At 52.3% G+C, this 18,410-nt stretch overlaps 3 protein-coding genes across 3 annotated transcripts; 1 reads left to right on the forward strand and 2 right to left on the reverse strand.

Annotated features, from left to right (window-relative positions):
- Positions 1–2,536: 2,536 nt before the first annotated feature.
- On the forward strand, positions 2,537–5,220 carry N0V89_005452 (uncharacterized protein; the record flags this gene model as incomplete). The annotated part of the gene is made up of 4 exons (XM_056214229.1): positions 2,537–2,887; positions 2,933–3,749; positions 3,805–4,880; positions 4,942–5,220. The coding sequence occupies 4 exons, from the start codon at positions 2,537–2,539 to the stop codon at positions 5,218–5,220; spliced, it is 2,523 nt and encodes an 840-aa protein (XP_056071496.1).
- Positions 5,221–5,410: 190 nt separating this feature from the next.
- N0V89_005453 (uncharacterized protein) lies at positions 5,411–10,428 on the reverse strand (the record flags this gene model as incomplete). The annotated part of the gene is made up of 3 exons (XM_056214230.1): positions 5,411–5,492; positions 5,606–5,703; positions 5,809–10,428. 3 exons carry the CDS (start codon positions 10,426–10,428, stop codon positions 5,411–5,413), a joined length of 4,800 nt encoding a protein of 1,599 aa, XP_056071497.1.
- A 2,951-nt stretch (positions 10,429–13,379) lies between these two features.
- On the reverse strand, positions 13,380–17,152 carry AMO1 (peroxisomal copper amine oxidase; the record flags this gene model as incomplete). The annotated part of the gene is made up of 5 exons (XM_056214231.1): positions 13,380–13,942; positions 14,019–14,507; positions 14,982–16,592; positions 16,643–16,760; positions 16,817–17,152. The coding sequence occupies 5 exons, from the start codon at positions 17,150–17,152 to the stop codon at positions 13,380–13,382; spliced, it is 3,117 nt and encodes a 1,038-aa protein (XP_056071498.1).
- Positions 17,153–18,410: the final 1,258 nt, after the last annotated feature.

Here is an 18,410-nt window from a genome sequence, read left to right on the forward strand (position 1 = left end):
CGAGGTCTGAAGGCGTCCTCACCCCTCGCTATTTCCTGATTTGATCCAATAAACAGATTATGCACATTATCATCTCATTATATGCAAAGGTTTCCTCTCCTCGGACGGTATGACCGTCTTATACTCTTTGATATACTCTCTGCTTCTTCGTGCCTCATATCAGTTGGCTTGGCCCATTCTTCCCGTCGGACATCGTCCTCGATCCTACTCTCCGACTCTGCACTCTTATATAAGATTGATAGAATAACTCTATCATCTCGAAGCTTTCATAACGATATGTACCTGCTCTAAGGCGATGTCCCTGCCGAAATTGTTTGATACCCGGAAATAAGTCATTGAATGCTTATGGTGACGTAGCTGGCGCATATATCCAAGGTCTTTTTGGAGACCAATAAGCCGCCGAGGCCGCTTTCTGATCACTGTCTGCGTATACTAGACCTTTCTTCCACTGGCCTGTTCATCCTTGAGACTGAAGTCCGAAAGTGGACCGGATGTTGCTGTCGTAAAGAAGTCAGGATACTACAGTGGCAAGCTTGAGCAAAAGGGGTTGTGATGTTGGAGTACTCGATAGACGCATACCCTGATTGGTTATCTTCACTCGCAAACGTCTTCTCCAGCTTGCCTGACCAGCCCCCACGAAATGCTTGGCCATAGAATTTGCCCAACTAGACAAGCGCCTGGGTGTCTCTCTGCACGTAAAGGCAAATATTACACAACATCGCTATCATCCTATGACGTAGATTCTCTAGTGAGCACTTCGTCTCACACTCTCACCTGAGTTGGATGGATAGATTTAGATCTGGTCACTGTCCGACTTTCAGTTGTAGTACGAATCATCAGCGTGGCTACAGTGTACGCCCGCGTCGGCTTGTTCACGTTAGCGTAATATTGGTTCAGATAAGGAATACCAATGGCATAGGGCCAGTAACCTCCGCAGTGCCTTCTGGTCAGCAAGAAGTTGGTGAAATACGGCTACAGTTGGGTACATGCGGCAGTGGACTTGGCTGCATCCCTTCTTGCATGTGGTACGCCACGGAGCGCATGCGGCAATGCGGCACATGCATGCGTTAAATGTGTTCGGTAGCGAGCGTCCACGAAGAAGGGCCGTGGGGCCCTAGACCAATGCGGCAGCTGTTTGATTATTCTGGAAGGTATGGCCTGGCCTCACGGCAGGTTCCTTACTTCGGTGATCAACTTCGCTGATACGTATTAACCTCGGGAAATCAGCCACGAAGCTCTCCTCGCCATATGACCGTCTAATGGCCGTCTCTAGCCCGATCGCTCATTCTCTTGAGCTGTCCGTTCTTCAGATCTGTGGCGAAGTCGAGCGCATACTGTGAACCATAGTAGTTCAAGCCTGATCCCGAAAGCCTGGTAGACACTGCTTGTGCCGGTACGTACGTATCTCCTGCTCCCCAGGGAGCCCACCTCGAGATAAGACCGGCGTGGTGGGCGAACAGGGCAGGCATTCTCCAAAACGGGTTAGCTGCTGTGCAACCACAACCCAGTCGCGAACCAAGCTTCGTCAGCACATTCACCGTCAAGGCACGCCACACAGTCTCTAAAAAGAAGTAGGAAGTCGCTCCGTGGGAGATAAGCCGGATTTCATCTCCTATCTATCACGCGCGCGGACGATTCGTATATCCCGGCACGCCACGATAGCCTCGGCGCTTCGTCAAGCCTCGTCAAGCTCCTCCTAGCCCCATTGGTCCGCGTTCCGAAAAGCTTAGCCAACGCAAATAACCTCTGGAGTCTGGGCGAGGCTGTTCTTCGCACCAAGAGCACTTTTTGCGAATTGACCCAGCCCGCGGACCCCAGCAGTATCGCATGCTAGTGGAAAGCGGGGTACTGGTGCGGCAAAGCACGTTCGAAAATCGTGCAAATGTTGACGCCTTCCTATCTTGGCTAAAGGTTATCTGTCCATGTTGCTTAATTAACCACAAGCAACATTACCCCAACCACTGCACTCTCCTGATAGACAAGGGCGTACGTCTATGACGCCAGCTATCGAGATTGTTCGATACGACGCAGCTCATGCCGCAGTCAATCGTCGCCATGACGCAGCTAGTCGAGACTGATAGATACGAAGCAGTTCACAATGCGGTTGGTCGCCTCTATGACGCAGCCGTCGCAATTGACCGAGATGAGACGGCATACTGTGGTACAGTGGAGCTGAGCATCTCCAGCACGGAGTCGCGTGCTCGGGCCTTTTGCGCGCCACAAAGGATACACCGCAGTCCATGATTCGAACGTACCCATACTCAGGCCCTCTTGTGCAGGGCGAAGGTGCCGTCCGATAGTGAGCATCCCAATGCAGGGCTTCTCGCTAGGCCATTGGGGCCCGTCTCCGTTAGGCCCTTAGCTTTCACCGTCCGTGCAACGTTATCGTTTGTACAGTGCCGCCGTATCTTTTGAGTGATTGGCAGTGGCCCGACTACAAAATCAGGGTCTCCCGTGCTCCCGGGCCCGCTCATCTTCTTCGCGCAGATTGCTTCTCCTTTGACTTTTGCGCAGCACTCGGCGCAACACCGCAAGTATGGCGCCCAAAGCTTTTGGTAAGAGGCTGGGCTTCAAGAGAAGAAACACCGACCAAGAGCCCGTCACCGTGACCGAGCTGTCCCCAATTGAAGGCAGTGGTGAGGGTTCTGGCAGCAGGCCCATCGTCGCCGGTCATGGAGATGCAACTGGAGTCATCGATGAGGTCGTTCGCGATATCAGCGAAACAGAGGCAAACCATCGCCTTGCTGCCTTTCGCCAGGACCACAAGTGGGACCCCAACATGCCGGAAGAGACCATTGATATGGTTGACGACGTCACTGGTGCCCACGACCACAAAGGCGAGGCGCAGCTCGTGGGAGAAGTGATTGAGAACTCGCCGTACCCTGAAGTAAGTGCTTTCCGTATCTTTGCCTGTTCCTCGCTGATCATACAGGTCCGCGCTGTGGTTCGAAACTATGATGAAGATGTGCCGGCTGGTACCCTTCGAGCATGGGTCCTTGGTCTCCTCATGACCACTATTTGCTCGGCAGTCAACGCCCTCTTCCTGCTACGCTACCCTATTATCTTCATTGGTCCTTATGTCGTGCTTCTGCTCGCGTACCCCCTTGGTATTGGTGCCGCGAAATTTCTCCCTAACAAGGAATTCAAGATATTCGGAAGGACGGCTAATCTCAACCCCGGACCCTTCAACACTAAGGAGCATGTCATTATTGTTGCCATGGCAAACGCTGCCTTTGGAGGTGGTGCTGGTTACTTTCTCGACACCGTGGTTTCGCTCCGAAAGTTTTACAAGTTCGATACCAGCCAGTTCGGATGGGGCTTCAACATCCTCTTCGCCTTGTCCACGCAATGTCTAGGTTTTGGCCTAGCGGGTTCCGTCAGAAAGTTCCTTGTCGAGCCTGCAGCCATGATCTGGCCGGGCGCTCTGGTCAACGTCGGTTTCATGTATGCCCTGCACGATCACAGCCCGAGTGACCCGGCCAAGACCAATGGCTGGTCCATCTCCCGTTACAGAATGTTCATGATTGTCATGGCATGTTCCTTTGTCTGGCACTGGTTCCCGGATTACATCATTCCCGCGTTCAGTTACTTTGCCTGGGTCACCTGGATCAAGCCCGACAATGTTATCGTGAACCAGCTGTTTGGACAGACCACTGGTATCTCACTTGGATTCCCATTCACCGGTTTCACTCTCGATTGGGCCCAGATCAACGGATTCTATAACAGTCCTTTGATTAGCCCTTGGCACGGTAAGCCTGCGTTTTCATAGCATACACGAGGCAAATGCTGACCCATTAATTGTAGCGCATGCCAATACCGCTTTTGGTATCATTATGTTCGTCTGGATTGTGATCCCAGCTCTTCATTATTCGGGTGTCTGGTACGCCGATTACCTTCCGATCCTACAGAACAGCATCCTCGACAACACCGGTGCCGTGTACAACACCTCGAGGATTCTCACTCCCGAACATGTCGTGGACCCCGCCGCATATGAAGCATATTCCCCGCTCTTCCTTTCCACCTCCTTTGCGCTCTCCTACGGCATGAATTTCGCGTCCATCGCTGCCCTCATCAGCCAGACCTATCTGTTCCACGGTCCCGAGATCTGGCGCCGCTGGAAAGCATCCCGGGGCGAGCTCGATGACATTCACATGAAGATCATGCGCAAGTACAAGCTGGTACCTACCTGGTGGTACTTGGCGCTCTTGGCTCTCATGGTCGTGTTCGCTTTCGTCTCGGCTCTCTGCTACCCGACTAACATGGCCTGGTACTCCGTCATTTTATCCCTAGTCATTGCAGCCACATGGACAATCCCCATCGGTATTATCCAAGCTTTCACCAACATCCAGCTCGGCCTCAATGTCTTCACCGAATTCATTATCGGATACGTACAACCCGGTCACCCAATTGCCATGATGATGTTCAAGACCTTTGGCTACATCGTCATGACTCAGGCGCTGTACTTCTGCCAGGATTTGAAGCTCGGCCATTACATGCACGTTCCCCAGCGTTCACTCTTCTCCGCCCAGTTAGTCGCAACGGTATGGTCATGTCTCTGCCAGCTTGCCACCGTACAATGGGCCATGGGTGCTATCAAGAACGTCTGCACTGCCGAGGCTACCGGCTTCTTCACCTGCGCCTACGTCAAGACCTTCTACAACGCCAGTGTCATCTGGGGTGCCATCGGCCCCAAGCATCTTTTCTCCGGCGATGCAGTCTACAAGAACTTGCAGTACTTCTGGCTCGTGGGCATTGCCGCTCCGTTCCTGGTCTACGGCCTAGCTCGCATGTTCCCCAGGATATCTTGGATCCGCAAGGCGAGCATGCCTCTCATCTTCGGCTGCATGGGATATGTTCCCCCGTACTCTTCCATGAACATCGTAAGTGGATGCAGATTCTGTCCTGATTGACCTAGCGACACGGTAACTAATCACGCTATAGCTCGCTTGGTGCCTCTTTGGTTACGTGTTCAACAAGTACATCCGTCAAAGGTATCTTGGTTGGTGGATGCAGTACAACTACATCACCTCGGCTGCCCTCGACGTTGGTCTCGCCCTCTGTGCTATCATCCTGTTCTTCTGCGTCCAGCTCCCTGGCGGCACCATGCCCGATTACTGGGGAACAACGATTATCGGCAGGACTGTCGATGGCGCCGGCACTGCGGTCCGAAACGTTGTTGCGGATGGAGAAACCTTCGGTCCAAAGAATTGGAAGTGGTAAGGGTTGATTGTACAGACTTGTGCATAAGGACTGCACAGTGACACTGCTTCATGGACAACCATTTCCATATTCGTATGATAATCACATGATCCGTGTTACATCCTTATCCTTGACCAAAATCTCCATGTTTTCGCAGCATCCGCATAGCCCCTCCTTCGCAAAACCAGTGCTGCCGCTCATTCCACATTGCCTATCCCAAAATCTCACTCTTCCATTGCATACGATTTTTGGATGCGTGCATCTCAATATGAAGCCCGGCCTCCTCTTTGAATCTGTCAATACATCAGTGAAACAATCAATGCAAAGGGTTCTGAGCGAACAAGGCATCTACATTACCCACCCAGGGGTAGCAAAGCACTCAAGATACTGGGGTATGGTAACTTACTGAACCTCATCCCAGTGGAAATCCAACGTGACGACGGTGTTGATGGGGTCCGAGAACTCGGGAACTAGGAGAAGAGAGTAGATTGTGTCGATGATGTCCTATTGCAATGTCAGTTCTATCGGTCGTGATAATGCCCAGATTCGATAAAGGCAAGGTACCCGGACCTTATATCAGTGCCCCAGGCTGGGATGGGTCATGCATACCTTGCTCGTTGTATCAACAGTCCAATTGCGGTCAAAGATAGAGTGACAAATGCGTCCATGCCGGTTGATGTTTGGATGGTAGACTGGCGTCACGAATCGGCCTTTAGGAGGGAACATTGGGTAGTCCTCTCCCATCTCGAGGTAGAGGAGAAAAGTCCCAGTTGCGTATGCACTACCGGGCGGGCCTTGCATGACGATCTTCCACATTGCCATGTTCGACTCACATACATATATGTCGTAGTGTGGATGAACCTTGGCCGCTGAATTGCGAATCTCATTGTGGATACGAGCGAGCCGCATGCTGAGGTCGCTTCGATTGGCCATGCTGAATCGGCTCACATTCGCAAGGTTTCCCAGCTCGACGTAGGATTCGGACATCAATGGATGCTCCCTACGCTGCGGGAAGGTGTCTCTAGTGACGACATCTTCATCGACTTCGCTTATCGCGTGATACAAACGGTCTAATGACCCGCTGGCGCCACGACCAAACGGAGGTAGAATGATATCTGGGCGTTCAGAAAGAGAAAGAACAGGCTCCAACTCGCATATGGCCATCGCGTGTTCTAGCTGGTGGGGATGGAACTTGTAACCACCGGTCAGATACGAGACAGCTTGGAGCTCACTCATGTCAGCGGTTCCCAGACAAAAGGAGTCGACCGTGATGCGGTCGTGCACTAGTGCAGCGGCTACTTCATGGACCACTTGCTTTGATTTGTTGTCCTCGCCGTCAGACAGGCATATGATCCGCAATCTGGCCTTAGGATATTTCGTAGCGTATTGAGTCAGGCTGTCACGAGCAAGCGATAGGGCATCCCACAATGTAGTATCGCCCGAGGCTTCAATGCTGTTGAGCTCATGACGGAAGTTTTCGATGGCGTGGGTGATGTTCTGCGTCAACGAAGCCGTGGTGCGAAAAGTGACTAATCCTAAATGACTCGGATATCCATATGCCAGAAGTCGGTTGATAAACGCATCGAACATTTGCTTGAGAACATCCATACGAGAGAGAGGCTTGCGTTTCGTCCTGCTGGAGGTTCGAGACAACCGCAACTTGAGTACTAGCGGGACCGGGACCGCCCCTGCTCGGTCTACGGCGATCCTGTCAGGCACATCATCGTCCTCTTCATAGAGCGCCTCGTCAACGAGGCGTCCCGTTGCATGCTTGGCGTTGAAAAAGCGGCTGAGGTTCTGCCAATGGTCCTCTGGCGATCCTTGGAATTGTCCGTCCCCTAAGTGGCGCATGTCGGTCCAGACGGTGAGTGGGCATGAGACCGCGATTCGGCGATAGATGGTAACGCGATGACGATAATATCGGAAAATAACCGATGCTAAGGTCTTCAAGTTCGTCCTCGGCTCCCAATATGAAAACATGACTTTCTTGTGATCGTTCATATAGACCTTTACTAAGCAGAGCTCCTCGGCGTCGCTGTTAGATGGTGCTGCTGTGCGCGACACTGGCTCCATGGGTGTGACAACAATGATACTCGCCTCGGTGAGGTATAAGCTTGCGAGCTCCTCGGACGGAATCAGTATCGTGTTATTGTGTTGCAGAGAAAATGAGCTGTATCGTCCCTTGGTCGCTCGGAATGCCTTCTGATACAGGTCTCCGACTGTGATACTAGCTGGAATCGTAGCGTCTATTGAGCCTAACGGCGACTGAAAACATAGACTCATGTGCCCTCGAGATGTGGAAGGATGATTAGACGTGATGTCGTTACCGGCTACCCATTCAGCGATGGCTGACTTCGTCCCAAAATTAGGCATCAGGTCTGTTGCTTGCAGGACCAAGTTCGTGCAGGGCGATGTTTCGTGAGATTGCAACCAACGCTCGATGCTCCTCCTTTCGTAGGTGAATCCATCAGTGGTGGACACAGGATCTTCCATCAACTCTATTGAAATTGGGCAGAGATAATCCGTGGGTATCACAAATTCGAGACCAGCGACTGTGTGCGAATCTGGCGAGGTTCTAGGGACGTCGGGGACATCGTCTCCCACTGTCCAAGTCAACATTTGATCCAGGACACGATTTTCAGCGCGATAGAGCAAAAACGCTACCAGCGCATCTTCGTACCGAGCTAAACGGATCTTTCGATTCTTCAGAATTTCAAGGCCTCGCTCGATGTTCGTGCGTGCTTGTCGGTTGTGGTACGCCCTGGAAGCTCTGTCCAATTCCGTCTTCCCGGCTGCAATTTGTTGTTGAAGCAACGTACGCAAAATCTCGAGAACTTTTAAAGCGTTTGAAGATCGATTGAATTCACCGTCTCCGCCGTGAACGATTGCGAGCATATCTTTAAAAGATTCATGTTTGGACAAGTAGTCCTTCAGTTCGTCTAGTGCTGGTCGGTCAAAGCCTGCATTTTCAATGTCCGTTTCTGCTTCCAGAACAGAACAGTCTGCAATGTCTGACGAACCCCCAGCATCTTCATTTTCTTCGATGTCATCAAAACCGCAACGCCAATTCATACTAGAACTGGCGTCGACGCACAGCATGATGATTTCATTCGGCTCCTTGATCTGCCGGGTTCGATCCCCGAATGATTCGAAGACTGCTGTTCCGTCGGCCGCATATCGTCCGAGAATAGGTATAAGGAGCTGAGTGATGATAGAAACATCAACAGCCTCCTCTACAACAGTGCTTGTAGGGCGAAACATGTTAATGTCACGTCCAGCCTGGCCACACGCTTGCCGGCCCACGTAAACAGCCAGCAAACCCGCTCGATCGAGAGTCAAGACTGGTGGATCGGTAGATGGTAGCGATGATGGATGGATAACACCAAGATGATTGCGGCTACAAAGGCCTGAAAGGTACTGGAGATCAGATAGCTCAGTAGGTGAAAGGACCTTTGTAACATCTCCGCCATCAGCATAACGACTGCTGGAAACGATGGTATCGATGTCGAAGCTTAAGACTTGGGATTTGATGCCACCGAACAGCAAGCAGGCTCGAAGGAGTGAACTATCGGACGTTGTAGCCATTTCATTATTATTTCCGTTCTTCCACCTCAGAGGTCCGCCTGCTTTGAAGGCGTTGAAGAAGCCCTGGTCAACAAGCCCCGTGGTAGTCTGTATCGGTGTAACCACTGATTCCATTGTGATCAGGTTTCGAAGTTCGTAAATTGTGTACGAATCCATGTAAGGAAATCGTAATTCTTCTCGACTTTGCATAGTACGCTGCAGATGTTTCGCTTTCTCCAGGATCAAACCAAATAGAAGACGAGAGCCTTCTAGTAACCTCGTGGTGTTGTTGTTGACGACCCGAGGGGGAACGATGTCCTTGAGGACCTCGTGCACAGACTGAATGATTGCAGCACGCTCTGAAGGTTGGGTCGTCTCACCTCGCATCAAGATTTGCACAGCTCGAACAGCAGGCGGAAACCTCGTAAGCAGCATGAGCAAGTGAAGGACGGCGTCTTGCTCCGCTTCTTCCATCTTCATAGGTTGTACCAGGCCAACAAATACTCGTAGGGAAGAGAGAAAATTGGCAAGGCCACGCTCAGATTGCCCCATAGGATGCTTCCAGGCAGGGCTCTGGCAGTAAATTTCACGTTGACCTTCGGCCTTGACCGCAAAATCAATCACAGATTCTGGAGCAACTCGTTTGACTGCATAGATGTTAAGCACGCCATCGACAGCGCATTCATCAAGACCGATGGCCTCCAGGGTAACGTCGCGATTGTGAGTCGTGACATGGATGGGCATCTCAGACGTATGCATGTCGACCATAAACCTACAGCGCGGTAAGAAGGAAGACGACGCTTCACCTGAGGACTCTTCATCTGCGGAAGAACACATGTCAGCTCTATGGCGCGCCGAGGCACAAAGAGCGACGACCGGAAGCCTCAGGTAGTGAGGATTCGAGTCCAATGCTAATTGACGAGCCCCGCCGAGCGTGAAGAGCTGGGCTTGCGCAGCCTCGGCTGGAAGGTGTAGGTGTACTGCTCGCTTCACGGCTTCTTGTGTCTTTTCGTCCACGGCAACACTGATAACCTCATTGTAGCCGTAGACAACGATAACATTGTTGGGAGCTGCGGCGTCGACGAGCATGTTGTCTGTATCTAGTGACGCATGAGCGTCAATTTGTCGTGCGAAGCTACAATTGCAGTGGACATGGTGATTGTCCTCTGGTTGTGAAGAAGCTTGTAGACTAAGATGCTGTTCGACTTGGCGGCGGAGCTCCTTCAGTGTGGTGTTCGAAGTGATCGTGCCTGAAATTAACGGGATATCGTTGACATTCAAATGAGAGCGAGCGAGCTCCGGTGTGATGACCCTGACCTTTAGGGAGCCGACGGTGGTATCTGTTTTGGGGAGGCCACCCGAAGGCATCGAGGCGTGGTCCTGAAATGCTGCATCCGCTGCTGGTAGGTCGTCTATTACAGCGAAGACAACGTCTATAGCGTCCGGTAGAGCGTCGAGGAGTAGGTCTTCGGGGTCGAGGATCGGGCCATCAGCGGTATTCAACCGAAGAGTAAAGGTGCCGTAGGAGGCAGCGGGATTGAGGCTGGAAATTCGGCTTTCGATCTTATCCACCAAATCTGAGCAGAGCTGCTCCGGCGAAAGGACAATCAGTAGGCGCGTTAGCCGCCCACTCGGCTGGACCACCGTGACGGTGTACCGCGCCATGGGGAGGGGCATTTTGGGTGTCTGAGAGCACGGTGTTACCCTAGAATAGACTTTGAAACGGCCAGTGGTACTTACAATTGATCCGCTGACTGCAGAGTGTTAACCACGAGAGTTGGTGGTGAGTGTGGAGTCAGAGACTGGTGGTTATGTCTTACACGTTGATATTTGAGGCAGGAGCGCGCGTGCGCAAGATCACGTGCGCGTTTGGTGATTGAGGCAGGAGCAACTAGCACCGACAAGCCTTCGCTGGATTCACCTGGCTATGAAGCAAAGCATTTGGCGCACAGCTTCCAACTACTATCAGGGAGACCGCCCTGCAGGAGCACAACCGGGTCGACATGTGCCTGCTGCTCAAAGTCAAAGATCTTGAGGCTCTCTACTCCTGCATTGCCTATCCTGGAGGAAGACAGAGAGGTTTGCATCAGCAAGATGTCGTGCGAGTATTTCGAGCAATGCGTTGTACCGGTAGAGAGATACCGACTTTCGAGTCGCAAGAAGTTTCATCGGGTCGTGTGTCGGCCACTGGCAAGCTTCGGTTGATGAGGATCTTGAAATCTATTCTTATTTCACATTTGCTTTTGGCGTCGAATCATAGTCCTGCTCGGTGGTATTCAGCCAGCAGTTTTCAAAAGCGCGAGGTTTTACTGACATCTCCAATCGCAGCGCAAGGCCTGATGTACATGATATAATATTTCGACCCATTACAATAACCTGTTAGGGTATCTTCGCTCGTACAACAGCCATTCGCCAATCACCTAGTCTCGCAAACAAAACTCCCCCAAAAATCGCATGCGTACCATATCGTACATGAAACCCCAAATTATCGCCCCCAAACCATATTCCCCAAAACCATATTCCCTCAAGCCTTGTTGGCTCAAATACTCAGAAGTTCCTACTGACATCCACAACCGGCGCGCTCCCCTCCTCCCCTCCCTCCATACCCACCCCCAACCCCTGCCCCCATCCCAACCTTGCGAAACTGCTCTTCTTCTTCAGCCCCTTCTCCTCTTCGTTTCTCGCTCTCAGCTCTAGTCCACTGCTCTTCCTCCTCACAATCCCACTGATCGCGCTACCTACCTTCTCCAGTGGACTCAGCTCCTCGGCATACGGACTGATCGGCTGCTGTACATGTGCAATATTAACTTGTCTCGCGTGCAGCTCAGCAAGGGAATTGTGCTGACCTGGTTGTGGCGGGAGGGGACAAGGACCTGGACGTGGGGTTGAGTGTCTGCTGGCGCCTGAGTTCGAACGAGAAGCCGTGGTTGAGGTGAGGTAGGTGAAGTTCGATTTTGTAGACGAGGAGCGGGATGGGCTGTAGATAGGTGACCCGCCCGCCATAGATGATATAGCGGGAGTTGAGCAGGATGTCCTGAGTGGGCTGAGAGGGGAAGGTGGCATGGGAGGTAGTGGGGGCCGCGTTGGTAGGGTTGCTGACTGAGGGGAAGGAGGTCGGCCTGGGGTCCGCGGGCGTTGATGCCGGAAGGTAGGACAGTGGCTAGTTGAGGGCGAGGTGAGTGTTAGAGGTTGACCCGTGCCTGGGTGCAGTAGTGGCCGACTCAACACGGGTTGTGTGTCCAGGCTCTTGAATATGTCCTCATAGCTGCCGCCAAATCGTGAAGATACCCGGGGTGGGAATTCAGAATTGCCGTACGGTGGTGCTGGATAAGCAGGGTCCAATTGCTCATGGGGCATAGGTAAAAATTTGCAAGCGAGTGTAGTAGGCGCGCAAGTGTTCAATATCCAGGTCCGGTACCGTCAACGCGACCCTCAAGCATGGGAGTGAATGTGGATGAATCGTGGGGACCCCAAAGGAGGTCGCGTGTACGGAATCGGAACAGGTCGGCCGAAAGTGGCAACTTCTATGCTAGCTTTTTGATCGTGTTGGCTAGCGATCCATTCTCTTTTTGGAGATGCGCTATTCGCTAAATATGTGGAGCTATACGAAGCGCTTCAATTGGTGGTGTTCCTGCATCTTTCGATCTCGCGCATCGCAGCAGTGACACGAGTGAAAATTGACAACGTCTAAGTGGCCCGGAGTGCAAGAACATCAATTGATGCCTCATTGTATTAATGGCAACCGTCGCCCCAAGAGCTTCGCGCTGTATAAATCCATTGACCCGTAGAGCTTGCTATGCGTCTTCATCAAACTGCTGCGCCCCTGTAGATCCCCATCAAAGCAGGTCTTAAGGCGAGATGTCGCGTTCGACGCGCAACCACTCAAGGTGTGTAGCTACGCACCTGCGCGGGACTTTGCTTGCCTTACGGACGCGTATTTCCTTCGCATTAGCACGAACAAGATCCACTCCGCGCTCCGACCACCATTTTCAACGTCATAGCCACACCTCTTCATGTCTAAAGTCGTCCAGTACGACCACCCTGCCGGTCGCCTCTAGAGGCTGCAAATCCCAGCTTCGAATGCCTTGCGGAGAGTGATTCCAGTATACTGTCGCTCATCGCTTCAGTCCTCAACATATTGAGCTGATCGATTGCCGCCTTCTCGAGAAGTGCGTAAATTCGATCTCGCGGATCCGTAGCTCCAACCTGATTGACTCTGTATCGGAATGTTGGTAAAGAATAGTGTCATGGAACGCGGTCATGATCCTGCATTATGATAAGCTGCGCTTCCAAAGCCATGTTCGTCTTTTTCCATGGTTTTATGCGAGGATAGGGGATCCTAAAGGGAGCATCTGCTTTAACATTTGCCAAGGCGTTGTGGCTGATTGTACCCAGCTCGTCGAGCTGAGCAATACGATAGTAGTTCGGCTGCTGAAACACTGACGAGTTGATACGCGATAGCAGATTGCATGCACAGATAGATCCTTCTGTATCATGGGTCCTGCTGAAGTGAGGCCTCAGGCACTTCTCACCACCAAACGCCGTCTGTATGCTGGAAATGCCCATCTAAGAACGCCTTGCTGTGAGCATAACCCTGGTCAAAATCGCTCATCACTTCAATCCTCCTCATGTGCCATAACCGCATCGTCAAATATTCTTGGCAGAAAGAACTTCGTGTTTTCGTACACCAAGAAGGTGACAACGGTCGTGGGTATAACGCGCAACGTGTTCGGAACGACACCCTTATAGAACGCCAAAAACCCTTCGTTCTTCCAGGTCTTCCTCAAAACGTCCACCAGGCCATTGTACTGTTGCGCTGCATCATAGCGTTGCATCCGCGCCCGGATAGGCTGGTATGGATAGGTGATCGCGCCGGCCAGCAACTTGCTACTACCGCTCATGTAGATGTAATCCCAGTTACTCAAATGCTCGCCGTATGTGAGTTGTGCACTTTTGCGGGCTTTCATCTTCTCGTAGATGGCGAATTGAACGGCGCCGTGCGCGACACCCAGAGTGGATGGTATGAAACCCGCCCACAGACCCTTCAAGCCGCGTGTCTTGTAAACATGTAAGAGGCCTTCGGTCATGGAGCGGTAGGCGGAAGGGTGGTTTGCACCGCGCTCGAGCATGCGCGTTTTTACGACCCAGATGGGGTTTGTGCAGGCGCCTGTCAGGAGGCCTATTCATCTTTTGTCAGCAAAAACCTCCGCCCTCTCTCACCCAACTTCATTTCAAGGAAAGGAGAATTGACATACCAGCCACAACTGCTGCACCAAAGAACTCTCTCCCGCCCAATTTCCCGTCCTCCTTCCCCCGTGCCAGAAACCCCTTCACCTCCCCATAAAATAAAAAGTACAAGCCCCAGCCCAAGCTATTCCCCAGCAGATTCGGCCACAGCCCGCGATACAATGCCCGCACACCGCCCTCATCTTGAACGACACTGCGTATGATACGGAGTGAATCACCAGAGCGCGACCGCGCGGAGGTGTTCAGTTGGAGCCGGTTCTTGAGCAGGTCGAGCGGGTGCACAGTCAGGCAGGAGACGACGCCTGCGCTGAAGCCTGCGACGGATTCAACGAGTTGGGGGGAGATGTTGGAATGAGGTTTGGTAGGGTTCTCGAGGGGTGGGAGCGCGCGGGGCATGGTATCGTTTTCGCTGTTGTGGGCAGCCAGCGTGAGCAAGTTCGTTGCGCGGATATTCGAGGCTTTCCGCAAGTTGGTAGGGGAAGGCGCTGGTGCTGGTGCTGCGTATCGGAGGTTGCATGCTTCGCTAAGGTTGCATTTTGTGCAGAAAATAAGAATATATTACAGGACAATCACGCGTAAAGTTCAGATTCACATCGTTATGGAGTTGAGGAGGATGCGGTGGGTGATAGATGCACGCCGAGTTTGAGAGTCAAAGCTCCAACGAGCTTGGACTTTTCTGGCGTTGCACAGAAGCGGGGAACGCGACGTCGGCGTCCTTCCTCCAGCTTATTATTTATTCCCTTGGCGACATGTCAATATGTATAACACCAAGTTCTGTACTGTCATGTCTGAATATGTACACAATTTAGAAAGGGTATCTTTTGTTATTCAATCTCAACATACTCCGGCAGCTATACAAGATGCTATATACTCCCAATGCATCAACGACTATTCGTAAATCGCAAAGGTATTGCTACAGTCCAGCCAGCCTTCAATTAGGCGTATTTAAAGCACCCTCCTCTACTTCTGACAGCACTCCTGCGTCCCACTCTTGTCCGACCCAAACGCCAATTTGCTTAATTTGTCCACCAGCGTACCACCCTGCCTAATGCCACTAGGGACCGAGCAGTAGCTCGGCGGCACATCCAAGCACGGGTTCCTGGTGAAGAAGTTCCTCGGTCGGAGTAACAGCGTCATCGGCTCCGCAGGCATGACGGGGAAGTCCTCAGGGGAGGGGAAGTGCGTAATGCCGAACGTATGCCAGAGGACGACGTCAGTGTTCGTGATGTTCGCCTTGGGATCCTGCGCGATCCACTGCGGGATACCCTGGGAGACCTCTCCCGAGGTTTGAGGGACGTGACGGCCTGCAGGGTGTAGTTGGCCATCGTCGTATTTGGTAACGTGCACGGCGTGGCGTGCGAAACCTGCGCGCTTCCACACGAGGCCGCCGGGCTTGGGGAGCAATTCGGGGACTTCGCGCGAGACGAGCTTGTACGAGACGGGCTTTTTCGAATAGGGGTTGAGCTTGCTCTCGTTACACATTTCCCATGTGCGGGAGGTCGCGCCGTTGTAGTCTGTCTTTGCCTGCTCGGGCGTCTCGAGCTTGGTCTTGAGCGCGTAGAAGGCATTTCCGTATTTGTTCTCTGCGGAGCCTACTTCGCCTTTTCCGCGCGCCGCGTCGACCATGAAGACGGTGTTGTTGGGTCCGTCGACGTTGGGATCAATACGCATACAGAAAAGATGCTGGTGGTTATGTGCGTTGACACCGGGGTAGACTTCTGTGCCCCAGCCGTGCAAATCTTCGCCCTCATTGCAGGGGAATGTGTTCAAGATACCGGTGAGCTTGATCTCGAGCTGGATAGTGCCGTCCTGATGCAGAATCCAGTAGACGCAGTACTCATAGTTCGCCGCGGTGAAGATGTGGGAGATGACGAGTTTGCGGGCACGGGTTACCGTGACGCTCTCGTCGCGAAAGTCGGTGTGCTTGAAGAGGATACCCGCATCTTCCTCGTGGATGCAAACAGCGTTCTTGATGGTGGTGGCTGCACCGGCCTTGTTCACGAATGCTGCATCCATGTAGTGAATTGCGCCCTTACAGTCGCAGCCCAGGCTGAGCGAGTTGGTCATGTAACCACCGCCATACTCGCCCAAGTCGAAAGCGTGTTTTCGCTGGTGAGGATGCTCGGGGTTTCCGTAGGGCACTACCATCTCGGCAAGTGACAACCGCCAGAAGGTATCTCGCTCGGTACCCTTGTCGTTGAATGTGATGTTTGAGAGGACAAGACCCTCGCGGTAGTTGAAGCCGACGTGCAGCTTCCAATTCTGCCAGCTTATCACTCTTCCATCCAAAGAAAATGAAACACCCTCAGGCTGTGTAATGTTGATAGGCTTCAAGTCTGTGCGGAAACCACCCTCTTTCTCAATTGCGGCGGCGTGGTAGTTATTCGGAGCAGCCTTATTTACCAGCCGTCGCACAGGGGGAACATCGATGTGGATGATTTCTTGCGTGTCGGAGTTGTAGATGGGTGTGAAGTCGAGAGGATAGGTGTACTGGCTGTCGTCCGGGTGCGGGCGGTAGTACATCAGAGCTTGCTGTAGACGCACCTTGGAACCAAATCGCTCGTCGTAGCCAATGGTCCAAGCTGGCCAATATCAGTAATCTGAGTTTGCACATAAATTTGGAAGCACTCACGGTCGCAGTAAACCTTGTGCATATCCTGTGGAGGGATTCCAATCATCCCACATTGCTCAATGACCTTGGGATCCTTGCGAACAACCGACTCGACGATCTGAAGATCTTCCATGGTAATCTGCTCTATTCAGTTCTTGCTCCAATGTACCATAGGTATATTCCAGATATACTTACCAAAGGCTGAACATCGGGGGTCTCCTCCCACCTAATGATCTTGCCCTCGGTCAAATCCACGAGACCATCAAACACCTTGCTGCCCTTGCCAATGCACACAACATCCGCCACTCTGTTCGGGCGAGGTGTGTGCCCAGGATCCTTGACCCACTTCAGCATGACTGCTTTGGGCGGCTCCCACAGGGTGATAGCATTAAAAGCGACATGACTGTGCTCCTTCCGGATGATTGCCACAGCGCTCTCAATCTCAGTCTCACTGAGCGGGTCCAAAGGGTGTGGCGCGCGACCAATGCCAGTAACATGGCTCGCAGCCTGCTTCAGCCGATCAAGAGCCATGGTGGTATGCGAATTGAAGCCTTAAATCTACGAAATAGAGAAAGAGCGGAGCTTGACGAGGCACGACGGAAACAGGCGCATCCCCTCTCTTAAAGCATCGGCTCCAGCTCCCAGACATGTGCACGCGACGCGCCTCACCTGTGGCACGCAGTCCAGGTCTAGAATAAAGTCTACATCAGGTGCATAAGCGCAGCCAAGATGACTGGGCTACCGAACCATGCTGCTCGCATCCGCAGGCTATCCGCTGGGTAACGAAGCTATTTCGTTATCAACTGATAAAGCCACGGCAATCCGGGTTACCACTCCCCATGCAGCTAGCGCGCGATCCCCACACAGCGAGGGTCCCACGCGTGCGGTTGCGGACCCGCAGATACCTTATACCACTCGGTTGGCTGGAGGGTCACTCAGGCCAGAGATGACATGGAATGGCTATGATCTGATGGTGTTAGGCCAAAGTGTAGGACCAGAGATGGAGCGAGTGCGCAGAACACACCGACAATCGGCACCATCCGATCAGAACAGTTTCAATTGGTCCCCTAGGCAAAAGCCAGCACTCAAGTAGGATGGTCAAAAGAGAACATGCAGCTGGTGTAGCTGTCTTACCTTTATAGGATTCAATGGGTCTGCACCGTAATGCCTGGCCGTTGTGGGCCGACACCCGCCGTCGGCTTTGATAGCCAAGTTACATGAAAATAACCTCACAATTGGAGGCAACGGCAGAGATAACGTGGTATGAAGTACATGGAAAGCATTGACTTGAGTCAAAAGAATGGGGTGTTTGTTTTGGTGTTGCGTCATGCAGAAGATAGGCGACCGTGGCTTGCCCGACGGGCAACCGTCCAACCAACACTACGTATTACGTGGAATGTGTACCCTAATCTTTTATACTACCACGACGGAAGGACGACAGAGAATCTTAAAAATCTGTTTAGTGCACGGAAAATCGTCCTACACCGCGAACATATTACAATTAGCAGCGGCTGAAAATAGGCATTCAACAGCTGATAATGGACAGGTCGATTTTTCGAGGCAAGATTTGCATTTCATATTAGTGCCTTGCAGGGATACTACGTAGTGCTGGTCGAACGTGATCCTCCGTAAGACCGGCTTGATTTTAACAAAATGGGTTGTGTTTAGAATTCGCAATGCGAGGTGTTCAACGAGCAAGACTACGCTGCACCAGTGTGTGCAGTGTGCACTATCAATCAAGACTTGCACCTTCCCCAAAACAGAACTAGCGCCATGCATCCCTGCGCGT

The sequence above is a fragment of the Didymosphaeria variabile genome, assembly GCF_027946475.1.
Source record: "Didymosphaeria variabile strain IMI 356815 chromosome Unknown scaffold_4, whole genome shotgun sequence".
Taxonomy (NCBI): domain Eukaryota; kingdom Fungi; phylum Ascomycota; class Dothideomycetes; order Pleosporales; family Didymosphaeriaceae; genus Didymosphaeria; species Didymosphaeria variabile.